This window comes from Nycticebus coucang, chromosome 8 (genome assembly GCF_027406575.1).
Source record: "Nycticebus coucang isolate mNycCou1 chromosome 8, mNycCou1.pri, whole genome shotgun sequence".
Classification (NCBI taxonomy): domain Eukaryota; kingdom Metazoa; phylum Chordata; class Mammalia; order Primates; family Lorisidae; genus Nycticebus; species Nycticebus coucang.
The window spans coordinates 42,600,938-42,624,002 of record NC_069787.1 but is presented as its reverse complement, the minus strand read 5'-3'; the positions used below and the strand labels follow the sequence as shown (position 1 = coordinate 42,624,002).

The window sequence follows — 23,065 nt, the reverse complement described above, 5'->3', positions numbered from 1 at the left end:
AATGCAAATGAGAAACTAACTTAAGCTTCAAAAAAGGATAAATGGTGACTGAGAGCCATTCCTAGAGCCATTTACATAGAATGTAAATTTCTACAGTGATTAAGGAAATACTTCCATGGGTAATATTGATTCTTTTCCTGTCCTTTTAGTTGTCTGGAATCACAAATAGCAAAAAGATAGAAAAACTCAGGATTTATCTGCCGAACACTGAAGCTGAACAGAATAGCCACCAGAAGAAAATGAGCTTCATGTGGATCCTAGTGAAATGGAAAGGACACCTCTCTAGGCTGGGCGCAGTGGCTCATACCTATAATCCCAGCACTCTGGGAGGCAGAGGCAGGTAGATTCCTTGAACTCAGGAGTTCAGGACCAACCTGAGCAAGTGAGACCCTATCTCTATTAAAAATAGAAAAACTAGTCAAGTGTGGTGGTGCACACCTACTGTCCCAGCTACTCAGGAGGCTGAGGCAAGTGGATCACTGGAGCCCAAGAGTTTGAGGTTGCTGTGAGCTATGATACCACAACACTCTACCCAGGGCGACAGAATGAGACTGTATAGGAGGCACCTGTGAGAAATACTTTGGCAATAAGAGCTTGGGGAAGAGATTTAACATGACTGGCTCTCCTTAGGGAGATGCATGAGAGCACGAAAGTATGTCTATCATTGGTTAGCAGTCTCCACACCTGTGCCTTAGGTGGCCACGGAATTACTTAGGAGAAGTTAGGCAGGGCTCCTTCTTTGGCGCCACTTTTTGCTCGGAGGACACCTGATCAGTGCTCCCCTACTAAGACTGCTGCTGAGATGCTCATTCCTACAAATATTGACTGTGACTTCTAAGGTGCTTAGGCACCTGAGACCTACCCCAAGTAAGCTGGCTCAGTGGCCCACTCAGACAGTTGAGTGGGCTGGAGACCTAGCGTCTAGGCTCCGACGAGGCCCCGGGTCGGAGGCTCCCACAACTCTGTCTCAAGAAAACAAACAAAAAAAGGACTCCTCACTAATATACAGTGAATTGCCAAATATGTGGCTCCAATGCCTTTTAAACTGTTTCACTACACAACTGTACTAACATTGTTATTTTATTTATTTATTTATTTATTTTGAGATAGTCTCACTATGTCGCTCTCCGTAGAGTGCTGTAGCATCACAGCTCACAGCAACCTCTAACTCTTGGGCTTAAGCAATTCTCTTGCCTCACCCTCCTGAGTAGCTGGGACTACAGGTGCCCGCCATAAGACATGGCTATTATTTTGTTACAGTTGTCATTATTTAGCGAGCCCAGGCAAGGCATGAACTGGCCAGCCACAGTGTATATGGCCGGCACCCTACTCACTGAGCTATGGGTGCCAGCCCTAACATTGTTATTTTAATAATAATGTTAGAAACAAAAGAAGTTAAAAAATGATTAATGATTTCATGTAGTTAGAACTTTAAGTGTTAATTTACTGGTACCCATTCAAAACTTCCTAAGAGAAAGCATTTACAGAATATAGGGTCTAATTAAATCCTAGGAAACATACCAGCCTGGCTGCTGCGATCACATCATGAATACTCTGGAGCATTAGATCTTCCACTTGAATAAGCCACTTTTCCACAGCACCCCGTGCTGCTGATGTGGAAATGAGTGCAATCAGCTCCACTCTCTCACCTTCAGAGCTGAACATGGCCTTAATGTCCAAATTGGGAAGGAACTCCAATTTAGCAATGCCCTCAAAGCATTTTTTTAAATGAGGCTGAACTCTAAGAGGATCTTTGGTCTCTGACAAAATTTCTAACATTTCATCATTAGATAAGAAGAAAAAACTATGGAAAAACATGCAAATAGAAAAGCTTCAGTTATAATTCATCACACATCACAAAATGCTTTCAGTGATAGCACAATTGATTATCCATCATACCGAGGGAAGAAAAGACGTTTCTTTTCAAGATACGCATTAAGTCCTTTCATAATTTTCTCCAAAAGTTCATTGCAGTTTTGCAGTTTTTCCAATAAACCTGTTAAAGAAGTAGCAGCAAGAACCTGAAAGAGATACGTTTGCTAAAGTCAGTACTATATTCTAGTATAATTATAAGACCTAAATATTAATCTATGTTATATGTTAAAATTTTTAAATGTTAAAATGTCAGAAAGTTTATGAACTTGGCAGCAAAATATTTTGTGCTGTAAAAACTACTAAAATTCAATAAATCATACATATTCTTATTCAAGCACGCTACTTACAAGTGAGCAGTTATGACTGTTGTGCACATTTTCATTTCTCCTATATTACTTTGAATAATGTCAGAAAAGTCTGTTAGGTTGGTATGTAATTTAATTCTTAATCTTACAACCATTAACCATAAACTCAGCCATCTACAGCAGGAGTTGGCAGATTACAACCTGTGGGTCAAATCCGAGCCTGCTGCCAATTTTGTGTTGCCCATAAGCTAAGAATTATTTTTAAACATTAAGAAGGTTCAAAAAAATCAAAAGAAGAATATTCATGACATATGAAAATATCAGCGTCCATGAACAAAGTTTTATTGTCACATGGACACGCCCATTCATTTACATATTATTTATGGCTGCTTTCTCACTACAATGTCAGCAGAATTGAATAGTTGTAAAAACTTTCAAGGCCTAAAATATTTACAGTCTGGAATCTGACAAAAAAAGATTGCTCACACTGAGCTATAAGGCATCATGTTTCATAAAGATTCTAAAATCAACAAGTAAGGCAAAATCCTTAAAACTCATAAATTTCATGGCACTACTGACTCTCAGTAAGTCCAGCACACATAGTTTTTAGTCTAGCACAGATAGTTTTTCACCCAGCATTAGAATAAATTGTCATTTCTTAAGTTGAATAACAAATTAAAAAGTGGATATATATGTATGTACCACATGTACTGTGTATATGAAAAATACCTAGTCTGTCTTCCAACCTCAGATCAAACTCAGCAAGGTGCTATCCTCACTAGGAGAGACACGCAGGGATTGAGCCTGAGAGGAGTTGACCCACAAGTTGAGTCACTGAGTGGAAGGTCAGGTGAATCACATCCATTATTCATTCTTACTCTCTCTTGTTCTCACTCTCCCAGTTTTATCTATTTATTTTGTGAGGAGGAGAAAATTGAGTGTATATAGCAGAAGTCAGGTGAATCACATGTATATTTGAAGCAACTCTACTATATAAACTAAAGAGTTATATGTATAGAGTTACAAGTAATGTATCTTATGAATTGAAAAGTAAAATTATTTAAATACTTGAAGCTTTTGTTACATGTTTCTGAACTTTATAGTTTCTATACAATGAACAGGATTAACTTTTGTAACCAGGACAAAAGAGTCAAATGCTTTCTTTAATATTCAAAAATAAAGTTTCACCTATTGTAAGAGAGAAATATGCACTTCACCTTTGGATCTTTCGCACAAAACTTCATAATGTCCCGCCAATGTCTGTCTACTGTCTGAAATTGACGCCCTTCTTCTGGCATCTGTTGCATGATATCTTCCGAACAAAAGATGGGCTCCAAGTACAGCCATTGAGCTTGTACTTTTAACCATTCATCAATTGTTTCTTGTATTCGAATCAAACGGTCCTCCCAGTCCTTAATGAGAAGCACACTGTACTAAATTCCAGTTATTAAAGAAAAGCTATAAATTATAGCAATGAAAATATACTTAAAATTTACTATTATTTTTAAATCAATGCAAAACACCTTACAGCTTAAGGTCACGTATGATCTCTCACATAAGCATTAGAAAAACTCTAGGAGGGCCAACATATTCCTAAATCACTGGAACTCATAACTGTAGATAACTGAAAAGTTAGACCAATTTCCTAATTTCTAACTGAACCATCCCAACTACAGTAGGTCCTTGGTCTCAGGGATTCAAAGAATGAACCCTAGGACCACAGATCAGTGGTAAGATAGGATTTATTAGATAGAAAGGAAAACAGAAGGAATGAAAAGCACCAGAGCTTCGGGCAGAGGGAAAGACCCAAGTGAGAAGTCTCGTACTGTGTTTTCTGTGTAAGGTCTTAAGAATTACACTTGGCCAGGACTTAACCTGGAAGACACCTTTTCAGTGTGGATGAGCATATTAACAAATGAATACAGTCCCTCCAGCTCCAGGCAAAATGGCAGAGAGTCCACTTCAGAAGAGGCCTGCTTACATGAAATTACCTAGGCCTAGGAAACGGGGGTCCCTGTCCTGCCCTGAGTGGGGGAACCCTGTATTAGCACTAGATTCTAGTGGGTAGAAATCAGAGATGTAGCTAAATGTCCTACAAAATATAGGACAGCTCCCATAAGAAAGAATTATAGAGCCAAAATATCAACAGTGCCAGGTTAAGAAATCTTGCTCCATATCAATATAATTTGGAGAAAAATAAAATAAAATGAAAAATTAAAAAAAAAAAGCCTCCTTATTCTCACAGATCCCCTGAGGTTGACAAAGATTATTTCATTAGCTGAAGACCATTTATATAGTCTTCCTTTTGGTTCATGAGATTAGGCCAGGCCAGGTTAGGTAGCTCATGCCTATAATCCTAGTACTTGGGGAGGCTAAGGCAGAAAAATCTTTTGAGGCCAGGAGTTTGCGATAAGCTTGAGCAACATAGCAACACATCATCTCCATAAAAAATAAAAAAAATTAGCTGGGCATACTGGTACATGCTTGTAGCCCTAGTTACACTGGAGACTGAAGGCTGAAGGATCATTTTAGCCCAGGTGTTTGATGTTACAGTTAACTGTGATTGTATCACTGCACTGCAATCTGAGCAACAGAGCCAGACCCCATCTCTTTAAAAAAAAAAAAGGTAGGGGGATAGGCTAGCCTGATTCATGGGAAAACGTCTAGCCTCATGTCTCTTGGAACAACATTACTATGTTTTTTCCAAATAACATTTGTCAAGATATTTTATAAAGCACTATTTGTGCTTAAATTAAAACCAGACTTTCTTGGTTTGAATTCCAGCTTTGTCATTTATTAGCTAGGTGAACTTGAGAAAAATTACTTATCCTCTTATACTTTGGCTTCTTTATTTATGAGTACAAATAGTAATAGTGCCTACCTTGAAGGGCTGCTGTGGGGATTAAATGTGTTAATAAATGTCAATTTCCTAGATCATTAACTTGCACATACTTATTGAGATAAAAAAAATCCAGTTGTTTGTCTTTCAATTTATATAAGTCCCCCATAACTCTATCAGAGTTAGAACTTTGATAATACCTATGAAGCTCTTAGTTATCATAATTTGTTTGCTTTCTGTCTTTACCCACATCAACTAAAAAGATATGAAAAATCTTGGAGCCTCAAGTACCATTTGTTTTTCTCAAATAGACAATAAATCCTTAATTGCTCTAAAACACCCACAAATACAATTAAAATATGGTACACAGAACTTTACTACAAGTTGTAAGAATGCAACATAAAACAGTATAGGCTTTATAATTTTTCTTTTCTTTTCAAAATCAGTCAGTATCTCAGTTCTGTTCTAGATATTTCTATGGTACTTTTTGAGTATCTATTATTATAATTTCACCAGATAAGTTATCAACAATAGAGGCCTGTGATTTCAAAGAACATTAAAAAAAAACCATCCATCAAAATCACTTATTTCTATGAGAACATATATGTAATAAGATTATAAATTTTATAACTAAACAAGAGCTGACTGTCATATTCTACATACTTTGATCTCTTTTTCAAAGGGTTTGATGAAAGGTGAGCCTCTCATTGTCTGGGTTTTTATAATTTGATCATCAAGAATAGCCTGAATCTCATCCACTGAAGAAAGAATACAGACTCCAGTATCACGATAGAGACTTATATGAAAAGCAATATCATCCCAAGTTTCCATCATTGTATGCATGGCTTTCTCTAATGAAAATTCCTAAAAAGGAAGAATGAAGAAAGAATGGACTAGAGGTACTCACTCTGTTGATTATCCCCATGTATACATGTTAAATAAATTTGTATGCCTTTTCTCCAATTAAAAAAAAAGAGAAGAGAACGGGATGGTGATGGATATTATTTACTATATTGACTTTCCATAGTAAAGTCATCCAGTAAGCATTTGATGTATTACATTATCATTAGGATAATCTGTGACTATCGTATAATTTTTTTTTCAGTTAGGATGTTTTTTAACAATTTAAAAATTCCTGAAATGAATGATTACATAATTTTTAAAAACTCACTTGCTAAAAAACTACAGCTGTTGGTATTAAAATGGACATCAGGAGCTGGGTGTGATGGCTAAAGCCTATAATCCTAGCACTGTGGGAGGTTGAAGCAGGAGGATTGCTTGAGACCAGGAATTCAAGACCATCCTGAGCAAGAGTGAGACCCCTTCTCTACAAAAAATAAAAAAACTAGCCAGGTGTAGTAGCATGCAGCTATCGTCCCAGCTACTCAGGAGCCTGAGGCAGGAGAATCGCTTGAGCCTGGGAGTTTACGGTTACAGTGAGCTGTGATGATGCCACTGCAACCAGGCCCAGGCAAGAGAGTGAGACTCTGCCTCAAAACAAACAACAACAACAACAAAAAAAAAAAACAAAGAAACAAAATCACAAACATAATTAAACAAAAAATGGGAATCAGAATAAAATTTCTGCTAGGCTTTCTCTGAAGTACACTTTTCGAAGCCCTCCTATAGACTGCGTATTTCAAGAACTCTTCCTCAGTCTAGAGCCATACTTACTTTGCTAGAACACATACACAACACATGCCACACAGAAGGGTGTCCACAAAATAGTAAACGATTTTAAGTTGCACACAAACTTTATGGACACACTGTATATCTCCACCCAGCATTCTTAATAGAAAAATTATGTACCAACACTAGCATATCATCCAATTATATTAGAATATGGCAGAATTAAGAAGAAGTCAAATGGATTATTTCTAGTCTAGATTCAGGCCAAAAAGAGTGGTCTGCTATCATTTACTCCCATCTCCTCTCACTGCTATATTATATACATTCAACCACAAACAATGGTTACTTGATTGACAAACTCATCAAATAAAGTATTTCAGGTGATCTTTATGTTTACCTTGCTTGCACCTGCACTTATTACTTCAAATTTTTCTAAGTATGGTGAAAGGTTCAATTTTAAAACTTTTCTCAGTGTAGTTCCAGAGTCTGGAGTCAAATCAAAGCCTACAATATCTGACATCTGTTTCCAGTGACGAGCTCTCATTCCTGGATTGCACAGAATGGAGACAGTAGGGACATATTCCTAATGGTGAAAATATTAACAATAATGAGTCAGTCATTTGCTTCTATACATACAGATTGTAAGTCTTGATAGTATAAAGATTACAGTTTTTCAAATTATTAAATATATTTATATGATTACAATCAAAATTTCAATTCATTTTGGAGGAAGAGAAATTAACAAAATGATTCTAAAGGTCATCTGTAAAAATAGCCAGGAAAATTATAAGAGCAAAAAAGAAGAATGGAGGGTAAATGATCTATGAGATTTTAAAGTGTATGATAAAACATGGGAATTAAAACTATGGTATTATTTTAGACATTCAAATTTGTTACATATACAATATATAGAAATTAATAGAATATAATATATAGTTATAAATACATATACATACATATGAATGGGGGAAAGTCTGTTCAAATCTGAAATGAATTGAGATTTAGTTTTGCTTTCAAATATTTTTATCTTTCTTCCTTAGCATTTGGTGATAGGAGCTTTCCTGGGTAATTCTTTTTTTTTTTTTTTGAGACAGAATCTTACTATGTCACTTTCGGTAGAGTGCTGCAGCGCCACAGCTCACAGCAACCTCCAACTCCTGGGCTTAAGTGATTTTCTTGCCTCAGCCTCCCAAGTAGCTGGGATCACAGGCGCCCAGCACAACACCCAGCCATTTTTTGTTGCAGTTTGGCCAGGGACGGGTTTGAACCCCCCTACCCTCAGTATATGGGGCCAGTGCCCTACTCACTGAGCCACAGGCACCACCCTCCTGGGTAATTCTTAAATCTCAGTGTTGTATGCAGTGGCTCACGCCTATAAGACCAGCACTTTGGGAAGCCAAGATGGGAGGATGCCTTAAAGCCAGGAGTTTAAGACCAGCCTAAGCAACACAGCAAGAGTTTGTATCTATAAAATTTTTAAAGCTTATCCAGGCATCGTGGTGTGTGACTGAAGTCCCAGCTACTTGGGACGCTGAAATAGGAGGATCACTTGAGCCTAGGAGTTAGAAACTGCAGTGAGCTATGATCACACCACTGTACTCCAGCCTGGCTGACAGCAAGACCTTATCTCTAAATAAAGTAAAATAAGAACTAATTTAAATTTTTTTTAAAAGATCTAAAAAGATACATGATTGCAAGAGGGACTTTACCTAACAATTGCAATCAGTGTAACTGGCTTATTGTACCCTCAATGAATCCCCAACAATAAAAAAAAAAAAAAAAAAAAAAAAAAAAAAAGATCTAAAAAGATATTACTCAAAAGATGAGAGAAATAAAGTTCCCTCTCTCCCTTCCTCCCAAAACCAATCACTCAGTCCTTTCACAAGACCCATGCCAAAAGAGAAGGTGGGACTGGGTCAGAACTTAGCCAAGATGCTGAGTCATAGATAAGGGGCCAAAATAATATATTTTTTCTGATTATTTTTCCTCACTATCTTCATTTGGCCCCACTCCTTTGATCACAAGTGACAGAGATACAATTCATTAGCTAAAGAGAGAAAAAAGGTGGGGGCAGGAGGAAGACACTATTAGGTTTCATGTTCAAAGGGAGACAAAGCCGAGGTTAATGTCTCAAGCCTCAGGATTCTGGGGCCTAGGAGAGTAAACACAATCACTCTCTAAGTATCTTTACATATCAACAATATTCTCTCAAACCACCTACCTCGCAGCTCCAGGGAGCTCATAATTCATATCTTTATAGCTTGTGAGCAGAGTAAAAGAGGCTTCCTTTCCCAGACCCCTATCTCCAAGGAGAACTCTGGCCCAGTTTGGGATACATGCTTATCCCTGAACTAATCACTATAGCCAGAGAGATGGTGATTAGGATTGGTTCATCCTTGGTCAGATGCCCACTGAGGATGAAACTGTCTAGAAGCTGACCAAACACATTTTACACCCAACTAGACTATTGTTTAAAGCATAAGAACAGAGGATGGGTTTTATAGTTTATGAATTTGGCAACAGAAAGTTGAAAAGATATACACCTAGAAGAGGAATTGCAGGATCAAACGGCAGGTCTACATTTAGATCCCTGAGTGTTCTCCAAACTTTCTTTCAAAAGGAACGTACTAGCTTGCATTCCCACCAGCAGTGCAGATGGAGCTGGAAAATATTCTTCTTAGTAAAGTATCTCAGGAATGGGGGGAAAAGTACCAATGTACTCAGTACTACTGTGAAACCAATTTATAATAACTCACACTTGCATATGAAAAATTAAACACAACTTTAGTCTATGATGAAGGAGGGAAGGGGAGGGTGAGGGATGGGGAGAGAGTGGGAGGGATAGTAGGAGATAGTAGGGAGACCACAACTATGGAGCACATTGCAAGTACAAGTTGGTTCTATCATGTGTAGAACACAAATGTCCTAATGTTATAATTGGGTAAAAGAGATGAAAGCTATGCTGATTAGTATGATGTAAGCACTCCAATTTGTACAAATAATCAACACACTGAAATGGGCATAAATGTATTTATGATCTATGTACAAAAGACTTAATAAAAAAAGGAAAGTTGAAAAGATATCTACACATCTAATATTAAAGTGTCATTAATTTTCTGGTATTTTTATATCACCGGAAAAAATAAAGTGTCATTAAATATGTTCATACCTTAAAAACTTTAATCTGCTCCATTACTGTGCTGCACGTAGTAATAGTAGGAGTCTCCTTTGGTTCTTCTTCAGGTTTATCTTCTTCCACAGATCGTTTTCTTGCTGCCTTTCGTTTTTCTTGCAATTCTTTCTTTTGCTTTGTTTGGAAAAATTTCAGGGTCTTAAAAATTTCTCGGGAAAACTCTTCTACATCAGCTTCCATGCTTTCTCCATTGAGGTCCAAAAATCCTCCATCCATCCACCTGAAGTGAAAGAAAAACTATTATTAAATCCAAACTTCTGGAGTTTGAAGGGACCTTACAGATCCTTTAGGCTAGACCCCTCATTTTTGTAAGAGAGACAAATGAGAGGAAAGGCTGTTAACTGTTTTACTCAGTCACACACAGGTGGAGCTCATGGTAGGAAGGACTAAAATCATCATTTTAGCTAAACTATGTATCAGATTAAAAATGGGTGACCAGGGCGGTGCCTGTGGTTCAGTGGGTAGAGCACCAGCCCCATATACCGAGAGTGACGGGTTCAAATCTGGCCCTGGCCGAACTGCAACAAAAAAAATAGCCGGGCGTTGTGGCGGGCGCCTGTAGTCCCAGCTACTCGGGAGGTTGAGGCAAGAGAATCGCCTAAGCCCAGAAGTTGGAGGTTGCTGTGAGCTGTGTGAGACCATGGCACTCTACCAAGGGCCATAAAGTGAGACTCTGCCTCTACAAAAAAAAAAAAAAAAAAAGAGTGACTAACAGTATTCAAATAAAAGGCAGATTTGATACCTTACTTCTAATTTTGGGTGTAAACATTACTTAAATTAATTAGTTGCATATAAAGTGACTTGCCTCTGGAAAACCCAATGAAAATTCAAAATTTTTATATACATATTTTTTATAAATATATAATGGGTAATGTGCAATGTACCATGGTTTGTGAAAGGCACATCTCACACACAAGTGTGAAAACCTAATCATCATACTTAAGAACCACAAAAGTATCTCAAATATTGTATTAGTAAGGTTAGGTGGTACCTTAGCAGCTTCTCATGCTTCTCCTATATATCTGGTTCTTTTTCAAGTGGATAGATACATCCTACTTTTAAACACTTAACTAAAAAATAAATCAATTTTCATTTTACAAATTATTTTATATAATTTCCTTAATTTTTATTATATCACCAGAAATTACCGCTTTTCTGATCGTTGCCACTTCAAAACAAAATTAAAAAACTTCTGATAGGGCTCAATGTTAACTTTTAATTTATCCAGTTCAGGATATTTCGTCAATTCCCATTTGAAAAGTTCCTCTTCCTTATTAATGAACTGAACTGCTTCTTCAGATTCTTGAATTCGTTTTTGTAGTTGTCTTACATCTGTCACATACTGAAAGCAAAAAAATTTTTAGCTCAAGAAATATCCAAGTAATATTCTAAAAATAAGATCATATAATAGTACATAGGATATGTCCTTGCATTTACACAGCAACTTTATTTTTTTATTAAATCATAACTGTGTAAATTGATATGATCATGGGGCATCATACACTAGCTTCATATTAAACATTAACTCCGCAACATAACTACAATAGAGAACAAAAGATATGGTGATGTCTACTGCACAGGTAGAAAACTGACTCATAAAAAAGAAAAAACAGTTCCTATTCTAGACCTAACAGTTAAGTCTTTGCCATAGTACATGTATTTCTCTATATTTTAACATTTACATTAATGTGTCCTGAATTATTCTATGAGCATGCCATAATTATTGCCTGCTATATTTATCAGACCTGTTGCATCCTGTCCAGCTCTGCAAATTCTGCAAATTCTTCCATGCGGCGTGACTCCTTTTCTAGTTCCAAAATCAGTTTCTCTCTCTTGGCTATTAGTTCATTTTCTTTTCTTTGTTTAGCATTCTCAATGAGCTTTTTAAAAGATAATTTAATATGTTAGTTATTCTATTACAAAGAAAGAGTTACCAAGTCAGAAATCTAAATTTTCTGTATAGTAATAAAAAACATCAGAAAAGTAAGGAGTACAAAACCAAAACATTGTCTGTAATGACTGATATAAAAATGCAAAGTATAATAAATCACACAGAAAAAATTTCCTAAATCAAAGCGACTTTCCTAACTCTTTATTTATCAATTAGATACTTTAATCACTTAACAGATTTTGGAATAATAATAAAAAACACCACTTATTGAGCACAGGCCATGTATTATATTAAGAACTATTAAATACCTTACCCACATTATCACATGTATTATTGTTACCATCCTCATTTCAGAGATGAAGAAATTAAGGCTTATGGAAGTCAAATAGCATGTCCAAGTTTACAAAAGCATAAAAGTCAAAATCTGGATTAGAATCTTGGTTTATCTGATTGAAGCCCATGCTTTCCTTTATAATACATTTTAGCCCTCAATTTAGGATAAACTGGTTAACATTAGTACTTCAGAATCTGAAATATAGTCAGTTTGAATATACCATCTCTTATCTCTGTGATACTGAGTAAGTTACTTAATTCTGAGTCTCGTTTTTTAAATCTATAAAACAGGAAATGGGAGCCCTTGTGATTTTTATGAATATTAAATGATTTTAAAAATGAAAAGCATATAATTCAGTGCTTACAATAATTAATTTATATCATACCTCTAACTTGTATTTATCATATTTTTGAGACAGAGTCTCACGATGTCACCTCACCCTCAGTAGAGAGCCATGGTGTCATAGCTCACAGAAACCTCAAACTCTTGGGCTTAAGCGATTCTCTTGCCTCAGCCTCCCAAGTAGCTGGGATTACAGGTGCCCACCATAACACCCGGCTATTTTTTGTTACAATTGTCATTGCTCTTTAGCTGGCCTGGGCCGGTTTCAAACCCACCAACCTCAGTGTATGTGGCTGGCACTGTAACCACTGTGCTACCGGTGCCGAGCCTCTAACTTTTATTAATAATATCAGCCTCAGTACTTACCACATGGTCTTGCAAGATAAGCCCGATAGCTTGTCCAAAACCTGCAGGGCCATAAATGTTGCCAGCCTCAAACTCATGTTGACACATGAATTACTTTGACAGGTAGATGGCAAGTAGGCATGAAAATTAAATGTGAACATGGTCTTTAAAATGTCAGTATGTAAAAATATATACTGAAAGTATATTTACCTCCTCATTTTCATCAAAGATTGGATTAATTTTCGTAGGCCATGTGAGGACGGCTGCATTTAAAGCTAAGTCTTCTTGAGGAAATAGAAAAACATCTAAAAAATAACTCATTTGACGTTTGGATTCCTACAAAAGAAACTCCAGATATAACACATAACTTATAAAAATCTAAGGTATTATGATAAAGAGAAGAACCAACAATGATCTTTAATACTCTTTCAAATGTCAATTTGACTCAGATTATTAAGTGATATTTTATATACTGCCCAAATCACATGGGTATTTCAATAGTTGTAGTATTATTTATTGGACTTCATGCCACACAATTACATACTTTTATACTACAAATAAGGTTTTAAAAATTTTTTCACTTGTGGTAGACTTAATATAAAGGTACTCCTGGTTCTCCTTGTATATGAGTGAGAGAAATGATTAAATATTTGGCAATCCTTTAAATTTCTTCTTTTTATTATTATTAAATCATAGCTGTGTACAATAATGCAATCATGAAGTACAAGGTGCTGGTTCCATATATAGTCTGAAATATTTTCACCAAACTGGTTAACATAGCCTTCATGACATTTTCTTAATTATTGTGTTCAAACCCTTATACTCTAAAACTTCTATTTTGAAGAATTTTAAATTCTTTTGTTCTTATGAATATTTTTATTTTTGGACTTTGGTGACAAATATTTTAGTATCTTTTGTTTTGTTTTGTTTTAAATCTTCAGTGATATTATCACCTTTTTGCCTACTTAATGCACACAATAGTCCAGAAAGAGTTTGGGGGCAAGTGACAAAGAAATAAAATCTTTAAACAATAGATTTATCTGAGTAGAGAAGCTGAATATTTTTATCCCTATAGCTTTCATTGATCTATATGTTGTGCTGTAGAATTATAATTTTTAAGAATTAAAATACAGATTCAAAGGCTAATTTAAGCCTTTTCATTTTCCATTATATTCATGTATTTGTATATTCTATATATTATATATCTATGTGTATACAATGCATGTAGAAATAAAAGTTTGAAGTAAAAAATTGATATATATAATTCATTATATTAATGGATGAAAAGAGAAAAAGCAATGATCACTTCTAAAGATGTAAAAAGTATACTCAATATACACTCACAATAATTTTTTTTTAAGCCTAGTAACACATCAGCAATAGAAGGGAACTCATGCATCTCCTAGACACATTGTGATTAAATTTGTCAAAGTTAAGACGAAGGAGAAAATTCTGAAAGCAGCCAGATGTAAGAAAAGCATCACCTACAAAGGGAGAAATATCAGAATGACTGCAGATCTCCCAGCCAAAACATTTGAAGCCAAAAGAAGATGGTCATCAAACTTCAGTCTCCTAAAACAAAACAATTTCCAGCACGGGATCCTCTATCCAACTAAACTGAGTTTCATTTGTGATGGAGAAATCAAATACTTTAATGACATAGACATGTTGAAGAAATTTTCCATAATTAAACCAGTTTTCCAGGATATTCTCAGACCCATCCTCCACAATGACCAGTGCAATGCTCTGCCTCCAAAGTAAACTCACCCAGAAATTTTTGAATAAAACCCAACTTCCACAGTGGTGAAAGGATTAAAAATGTCCACTGGATATCCAAAAATCATGACACCCAAAACATAACCAAGCTTACTAATTCTCCCAATTAATGTGAATGGTTTAAATTGTCCTCTGAAGAGGGTGGCACCTGTGGCTCAGTGAGTAGGGCGCCTGCCCCATATGCCGAGGGTGGCGGGTTCAAACCCAACAACGGCCAAACTGCAACAAAAAAATAGCCGGGCGTTGTGGCGGGCACCTGTAGTCCCAGCTGCTCGGGAGGCTGAGGCAAGAGAATTGCGTAAGCCCAAGAGTTAGAGGTTGCTGTGAGCCGTGTGATGCCATGGCACTCTACCCGAGGGTGGTACAGTGAGACTCTGTCTCTACAAAAAAAAAAAAAAAAAAAAAAAAATTGTCCTCTGAAGAGGCACAGGCTGGATGCAAAAACTCAGACTGTATATCTGCTGTATACAAGAATTCTCACCTTACCTTAAAGGATAAAAATAGACTCAGGATGGACTTGTACAGTACAGGCAAATGGAAACCAGAAAAAAGCAGGGGTTGAAATTTTAGTAGCAGATACAATTGGCTTTAAAGCAACAAAGATAAAAAAAAGATAAGGATGGTCACTAGATATCTGTCAAGGGAAACACCCAACATGAAGAGATTTCAATGATTAACATTTATGCACCCTACCAGAATGCTCCTCAATTCATAAAGCAGACCTTAGTGGATATGAACAACTTGATATCTTCCTGCACTATAATAGTTGGAGATTTTAACAACCCCTTGACAGTTTTGGATAGATCCTCCAAGAAGAAACTAAATAAAGAAATATTAGACTTAAACGTGACCCTAGAACAAACGGACTTTACAGACCACTACAGAACATTTCATCCTAATAAAACTGAACATACATTCTTCTTAGCAGCCCATGGATCATCCTCCAAAATAGATCATATCCTAGGACACAAGTCTAACCTCTGCAAATTTAAAAGTATAGAAATTATTCCTTGTATCTTCTTGGACCACCATGGAATAAAAATTGAACTCAACAGCAATGTGAATCTTCATACTCAAACAATGTCATGGAAGCTAAATAATTAAGGCTGAATGATAGCTGGGTCAAACACAAGATTAAGAAGGAAATCACCAAATTTTTGGAACAAAAATGATAACGAAGACACAAATTATCAAAACCTGTGGGATACTGCAAAGGCAGTCCTAAGAGGGAAATTTATAGCATTGGAAGCCTTCATCAAGAAAACAGAAAAAGGGGGGGAGACAAGATGGCGGACTGAAGCCAGCTTTCAACAAAGGCTCCCGTCCAGAAGGAGAGTTAAGGGATAGGAATTTAGTGAGTATCCTGGTGGACTTGAGCCTCACCAAGAGAGAAGGCTGAAGAACGCACATCAACACCGCTGAGGCAAGTTGTGATCAGAAGGACGCAAACAAAAGGTACAAAATCCACCACCAAGCGGACGGGAGTCCCCCTCCCCCATGAGACCGGCTCTAGAGCCCCAAAATTGAACAAGCGGGCAGAAATTAAAGGCCCTCCCACTACACTCCACGGGAGAGACCTTCTAAAAACTGGACCTACCTCCCCTACTGGGGTGCCGTGGCGTTCTCCAGCCGGACATAGGGCTGAATAAAACTTTGGGAATCCTTTGCCGGCAACCCTGAATCCCCGGCGCTCCCCTCCCACCCACTGAGGTCTGGAGGCCTGTCCCCCAGGACTTCGGATCCTTGGGTGATTTCTCAAGGGGAGTGGACAGTCCCCGAGTTGCGACTGGTCAGCATTGACTCTGAGGCGCGCCGAGTGAGGAGAGGGCACCGGGCTGAGGGGGAGTCACGCCTCGCGGCACTTCCCTGCGGTGCAGTGCACCACCCCTCCCCGGGCATACGGGGCCCAAGACTGAATAAGATTCTGGCCTCCCCGCTGAGAGCTGAGAACCCCTACTCTCACTTGGGGTCTGAGGGCCTATCCCGCAGGAGTTCGGCTCCTTGGGTGATTTCTCGAGGGGAGTGCACAGTGCCTGAGCTGCGTCAGGTCAGCACTGACTCTGGGATACGTGAGCAAGGAGAGGGCACTCTGCTGAGGGGAAATCAAGCCTTGGCAGCACTTCCCTGCGGTGCAGTGCAGGAGCCCTCCCCGGACCGTAGTGTTGCGTGAAACTGAATGAAACTCTAGCTTCCCCCCGCCCCACTCCCAATCCGGGTCTGGGGGCCCATCCCCCAAGAGTTCTGATTCTTGGGGGATCTCTTAAGGGGTGTGGACCCAGCACAAACTGCAGCCGCTCAGTGCTGACTCTGGGGCGCAGGACAGAGGAGAAAAGGGTCGCCTGAGTGCCCACACCAGAGCAGCAGTTCCCTGGAGGTAGATCAACAGCCGTTTTTTCTTTAACGGCAGAACGCTCACTTCTGGATATTCTGAGGCCACACCCCCTGTCTCCCTGGGCAACCAGAGGAGGCCACCGGTGACACGGCTCACAAACCAGGAAGCCTCCAGGGCGGGGCCGACCCAGAGAGGTGCTCAGACGCAATTCTCCAGCAGCAAAGACGTTTGAACTCAAAACAGCCCGTCTCCTGTAGGTAACGACAGGAACAGAGACAGAACCTCACAAAGTTGTCTGTTCTGTTCTATTCTGTTAGCAGCATCCATCAGGGACGGGGCTAAGCCTGAGTGAACACCTCCTTCCCATCACCTGCATCAAACACTCAAAGATGTCAGGCCCCATCTCCTCCTGCTAGATAGCGGCAGTCTGCGGGGGCCTGGCAGACTTCCTTGCGATTCAGGCAGGTGCAAACCCCTGGAGTGTCTGTTCACTGCAGGCAACTGGGTTAGCCATCTGCAGAGATACCAGTGACTGGGTCCGACGGAGGGGCAAAGTGGGGAAGGAGACGTCAACCTTCCCAGACTGCTCTGTTTGCTGGGTGGCTCCTCTTGACTCCACGCTGCACTGGGGTGAGCTGTGTCAGAGGGGTCACCAGGCCCCTGTGATCCAATTCCCAGAGACCTCTTGAACCCTTCCACCCGAGACAAGTGCCGATTGAGACAGTTGATTCGGACCTTTTGAACTGGGCTAATAGACTGAGGACTAGTTGGGTCAGAGATGAGATTAAGAAAGAAATCACCAATTTTTTGGAACAAAATGACAATGAAGACACAAACTATCAGAACCTCTGGGACACTGCAAAGGCAGTTCCAAGAGGGAAATTTATAGCACTGCAAGCCTTCCTCAAGAGAACGGAAAGAGAGGAAGTTAACAACTTAATGGGACATCTCACGCAACTGGAAAAGGAAGAACATTCCAACCCCAAACCCAGTAGAAGAAAAGAAATAACCAAAATTAGAGCAGAATTAAATGAAATTGAAAACAAAAGAATAATACAACAGATCAATAAATCAAAAAGCTGGTTTTTTGAAAAGGTCAATAAAATAGATAAACCTCTGGCCAACCGAATCAGGAAAAAAAGAGTAAAATCTCTAATATCATCAATCAGAAACAACAAAGACCAAATAACCACAGACTCATCAGAAATCCAAAAAATCCTTAATGAATATTACAAGAAACTTTATTCTCAGAAATATGAAAATCTGAAGGAAATAGACCGATACTTGGAAGCACGCCACCTTCCAAGACTTAACCAGAATCAAGTGGAAATGTTGAACAGACCCATATCAAGTTCAGAAATAGCATCAACTATACAAAACCTCCCTAAAAAGAAAAGCCCGGGACCAGATGGTTTCACGTCAGAATTCTACCAAACCTTTAAAGAGGAATTAGTACCTATATTACTCAACCTGTTCCAAAATGTAGAAAAAGAAGGAAGACTACCCAACACGTTCTATGAAGCAAATATCACCCTGATCCCCAAACCAGGAAAAGACCCAACAAGAAAAGAAAATTATAGACCAATATCACTAATGAATATAGATGCAAAAATATTCAACAAGATCCTAACAAACAGAATCCAGCAACACATCAAACAAATTATACATCATGACCAAGTTGGTTTTATCCCAGGGTCTCAAGGCTGGTTCAATATACATAAATCTATAAATGTAATTCAGCACATAAACAAATTAAAAAACAAAGACCATATGATTCTCTCAATTGATGCAGAAAAAGCTTTTGATAATATCCAGCATCCCTTCATGATCAGAACACTCAAGAAAATTGGTCTAGAAGGGACTTTTCTTAAACTGATAGAGGCTATCTACAGCAAACCCACAGCCAATATCATATTGAATGGAGTTAAATTGGAATCATTTCCACTCAGATCAGGAACCAGACAAGGCTGCCCATTGTCTCCATTGCTTTTCAACATTGTAATGGAAGTTTTAGCCACTGCAATTAGGGAAGAAAAGGCGATCAAGGGTATCCATATAGGGTCAGAAGAGATCAAACTCTCGCTCTTCGCAGATGATATGATTGTGTATCTGGAAAACACTAGGGACTCTACTACAAAACTCCTAGAAGTGATCAAGGAATACAGCAGCGTCTCAGGTTACAAAATCAACATTCATAAATCGGTAGCCTTTATATACACCAACAACAGTCAAATTGAAAAAGCAGTTAAGGACTCTATCCCATTCACAGTAGTGCCAAAGAAGATGAAATATTTGGGAATTTACCTAACAAAAGACGTGAAAGATCTCTATAAAGAGAACTATGAAACTCTAAGAAAAGAAATAGCTGAAAATGTTAACAAATGGAAAAACATACCATGCTCATGGCTAGGAAGAATCAACATTATCAAAATGTCCATACTACCCAAAGCAATATATAATTTCAATGCACTCCCTATTAAAGCTCCACTGTCATAGTTTAAAGATCTTGAAAAAACATTACTTCATTTTATATGGAATCAGAAAAAACCTCGAATAGCCAAGACATTACTCAGAAATAAAAACAAAACAGGAGGAATCACACTACCAGACCTCAGACTTTACTACAAATCGATAGTGATCAAAACAGCATGGTATTGGCACAAAGACAGAGAAGTAGATATCTGGAATAGAATAGAGAACCAAGAGATGAATCCAGCTACTTACCGCTATTTGATTTTTGACAAGCCAATTAAAAACATTCAGTGGGGAAAAGATTCCCTATTTAACAAATGGTGCTGGGTGAACTGGCTGGCAACCTGCAGAAGACTGAAATTGGACCCACACCTTTCACCATTAACTAAGATAGACTCTCATTGGATTAAAGATTTAAACTTAAGACATGAAACTATAAAAATACTAGAGGAGAATGCAGGGAAAACCCTTGAAGAAATTGGTCTGGGTGAGCATTTCATGAGGAGAACCCCCCGGGCAATTAAAGCAGCTTCAAAAATACACTACTGGGACTTGATCAAACTAAAAAGCTTCTGCACAGCTAAGAACACAGTAAGCAGAGCAAACAGACAGCCCTCAGAATGGGAGAAGATATTTGCAGGGTATAACTCCGACAAAGGTTTAATAACCAGAATCCACAGAGAACTCAAACGCATCAGCAAGAAAAAAACAAGGGATCCCATCGCAGGCTGGGCAAGGGATTTGAAGAGAAACTTCTCTGAAGAAGACAGGCGCACGGCCTTCAGACATATGAAAAAATGCTCATCATCTTTAATCATCAGAGAAATGCAAATCAAAACTATTTTGAGATATCATCTAACTCCAATGAGACTAGCCTATATCACAAAATCTCATGACCAGAGATGTTGGCGTGGATGCGGAGAAAAGGGAACACTTCTGCACTGCTGGTGGGAATGCAAATTAATACATTCCTTTTGGAAAGATATATGGAGAACACTCAGAGATCTAAAAATAGATCTGCCATTCAATCCTGTATGTAATTCCTCTGCTGGGCATATACCCAGAAGACCAAAAATCACAACATAACAAAGATATTTGTACCAGAATGTTTACTGCAGCCCAATTCATAATAGCTAAGTCATGGAAAAAGCCCAAGTGCCCATCGATCCACGAATGGATTAATAAATTGTGGTATATGTATACCATGGAATACTATGCAGCCTTAAAGAAAGATGGAGACTTTACCTCTTTCATGTTTACATGGATGGAGCTGGAACATATTCTTCTTAGTAAAGTATCCCAAGAATGGAAGAAAAAATACCCAATGTACACAGCCCTACTATGAAACTAATTTGGGACTCTCACATGAAAGCTATAACCCAGCTACAACTTAACAATAGGGGGAAGTGGGAAAGGGGTGGGGGTGGGTAGAGGGAGGGGAATCGGTGGGATCACACCTGTGGTGCATATTACAGGGGTATTTGCGAAACTTGGTAAATGTAGAATGCAAATGTTTTGGCACAGTAACTGAGATAACGCCAGAAAGGCTATGTTAACCACTGTGATAAAAATGTGTCAAATGGTTTATGTAGTGAGTGTATGATGCCCCATAATCATATCATTATATACAGTTAGGATTTAATAAAAAAATTAAAGAAAAATTAAAAAATAAAAAAAAAAATAAAAAGAAAACAGAAAAAGAGGAAACCAACAACTTAATGAATCATCTTAGGCAACTGGAAAAGAAAGAACATTGCAACCTCAAACCAGCAGAAGAAAAGAAATAACTAAAATTAGGGCAAGAATTAAATGAAATTGAAAACAAAAGAATCATTCAGAAGATCAACAAAACAAAAATTTAGTTTTTTGAAAAGATTAACAAAATTGATAAACCTTTGGTCAACCTAACCAGAAATAGAAAAGTAAAATCTCTAATATCGTCTATCAGAAACGATACAGGAGAAATAACAACAGACACTTCAGAAATTCAAAAATATCCTCAATGATTACTACAAAAATCTCTATTCCCGGAAATATGAAAATCTGAAGGAAATAGACCAATACCTGGAAGCACGCCACCTTCCTAGACTCAACCAGAAAGAATTAGAAATCTTGAATAGACCTATATCAACCACTGAAAGAGCATCAATGGTATGAAATCTCCCCAAAAAGAAAAGTCCAGGACCAGATGGCTTCACATCCAAATTCTATCAAACCTTTCAAGAGGAACTAGTACCTATATTATACAACGTTTTCCAAAGCATAGAAAAAGAAGGAATACTTCCCAACACAGTCTATGAAGCAAATATCACCCTGATCCCCAAACCAGGAAAGAATCCAACAAAGAAAGAAAATTATAGAATAATATCATTAATGAATATTGATGCAAAAATATTTAATAAGATCTTAGCCAACAGAATTCAATAACACATGCAAAAAATTATACATCATGATCAAGTTGGTTTTATTCCAGGTTTACAGGGTTGGTTCAACATAAGCAAATCTATAAATATAATTCATCATGTCAATAAGATAAAAAACAAAGACCATATGATTCTCTCAATTGAAGCAGAAAAAGCCTTTGGTAATATCCAGCATCCTTTCATGATCAGAATTCTTAAGAAAATAGGCATAGTGCAAGAGGGACATTGCCTAACAATTGCAATCAATGTAACCTGGCTTATTGTACCCTCAATGAATCCCCAACAATAAAAAAATAAAATAATAATAATAATAATAATAAAAAGAAAGAAAATAGGCATAGAAGGGACATTTCTTAAATGAATAGAGGCCATCTACAGCAAACCCACAGCCAATATCAGAGTCAATGGTGTAAAACTGAAAACATTTCCACTCAGATCAGGAACGAGGCAAGGATGCCCACTGTCTCCACTGCAATTCAACATAGTAATCGAAGTTTAGCCATACCAGTCAGGCAAGAGAAGGCGATCAAGGGTATCCAAATAGTGTCACAGGAGATCAAACTCTCACTCTTCACTGATGATATGATCCCATACCTCGAAAATCCCGGGGACTCAACTTCAAAACTGTTAGAAGTGATCAAGGAATACAGCAGCATCTCAGGATACAAAATCAATACTTACAAGTCAGTAGGTTTTTTTATATGCCAACAATAGTCAAGCTGAAAAAACAATCAAGGACTCTATTCCTTTTACAATAGTGCCAAAGAAGATGAAATATCTGGGAATTTACCTAACAAAGGATGTGAAATATCTCTATAAAGAGAACTATGAAACTCTGAGAAAAGAAATAGCTGAAGATGTTAACAAACGGAAAAACATACCATGCTCATGGCTGGGAAGAATCAACATTGTTAAAATGTCCATTCTACTCAAAGCAATCTACAAATGTAATGCAATCCCTATTAAAGCACCATTGTCATACTTTAAAGAACTGAAAAAATAGTACTTGGTTTTATATGGAATCAGAAAAAAACCTCAAATAGCAAATACACTACTCAGAAATAAGAAGAAATCAGGAGGTATCACACTGTCAGACTTCAGGCTATACTATAAATCTATAGTGATCAAAACAGCATGGTACTGGCACAAAAACAGAGTGGCAGATTTATGGAACAGAATAGAGAACCAAGAGATGAACCCAGCTATATATCTCCATTTGATCTTTGACAAGCCTATCAAAAATATTCAGTGGGGGAAAGACGCCCCATTTAACAAATGGTGCTGGGTGAACTGGATGGTGACCTGTAAA

General features: G+C 37.8%; 1 protein-coding gene and 1 non-coding gene across 2 annotated transcripts in view; both read right to left on the bottom strand.

Moving 5' to 3' along the window:
- DNAH12 (dynein axonemal heavy chain 12) overlaps positions 1 to 23,065 on the bottom strand; it is a 305,069-nt gene that overhangs the window by 201,021 nt on the left and 80,983 nt on the right. The window contains exons 14-22 of the mRNA XM_053600535.1: positions 12,964 to 13,089; positions 11,587 to 11,721; positions 10,990 to 11,183; positions 9,818 to 10,061; positions 7,046 to 7,231; positions 5,683 to 5,883; positions 3,398 to 3,592; positions 1,900 to 2,021; positions 1,522 to 1,804 (exon numbers count right to left, since the gene is read on the bottom strand). Coding sequence (XP_053456510.1) covers positions 1,522 to 1,804; positions 1,900 to 2,021; positions 3,398 to 3,592; positions 5,683 to 5,883; positions 7,046 to 7,231; positions 9,818 to 10,061; positions 10,990 to 11,183; positions 11,587 to 11,721; positions 12,964 to 13,089 — 1,686 coding nt within the window. The remainder of the gene's footprint in view (positions 1 to 1,521; positions 1,805 to 1,899; positions 2,022 to 3,397; positions 3,593 to 5,682; positions 5,884 to 7,045; positions 7,232 to 9,817; positions 10,062 to 10,989; positions 11,184 to 11,586; positions 11,722 to 12,963; positions 13,090 to 23,065) is intronic.
- LOC128593080 (small nucleolar RNA U13) lies at positions 10,700 to 10,799 on the bottom strand. Its single transcript, XR_008382255.1, has one exon. It is a non-coding gene; the product is annotated as a small nucleolar RNA U13 (small nucleolar RNA).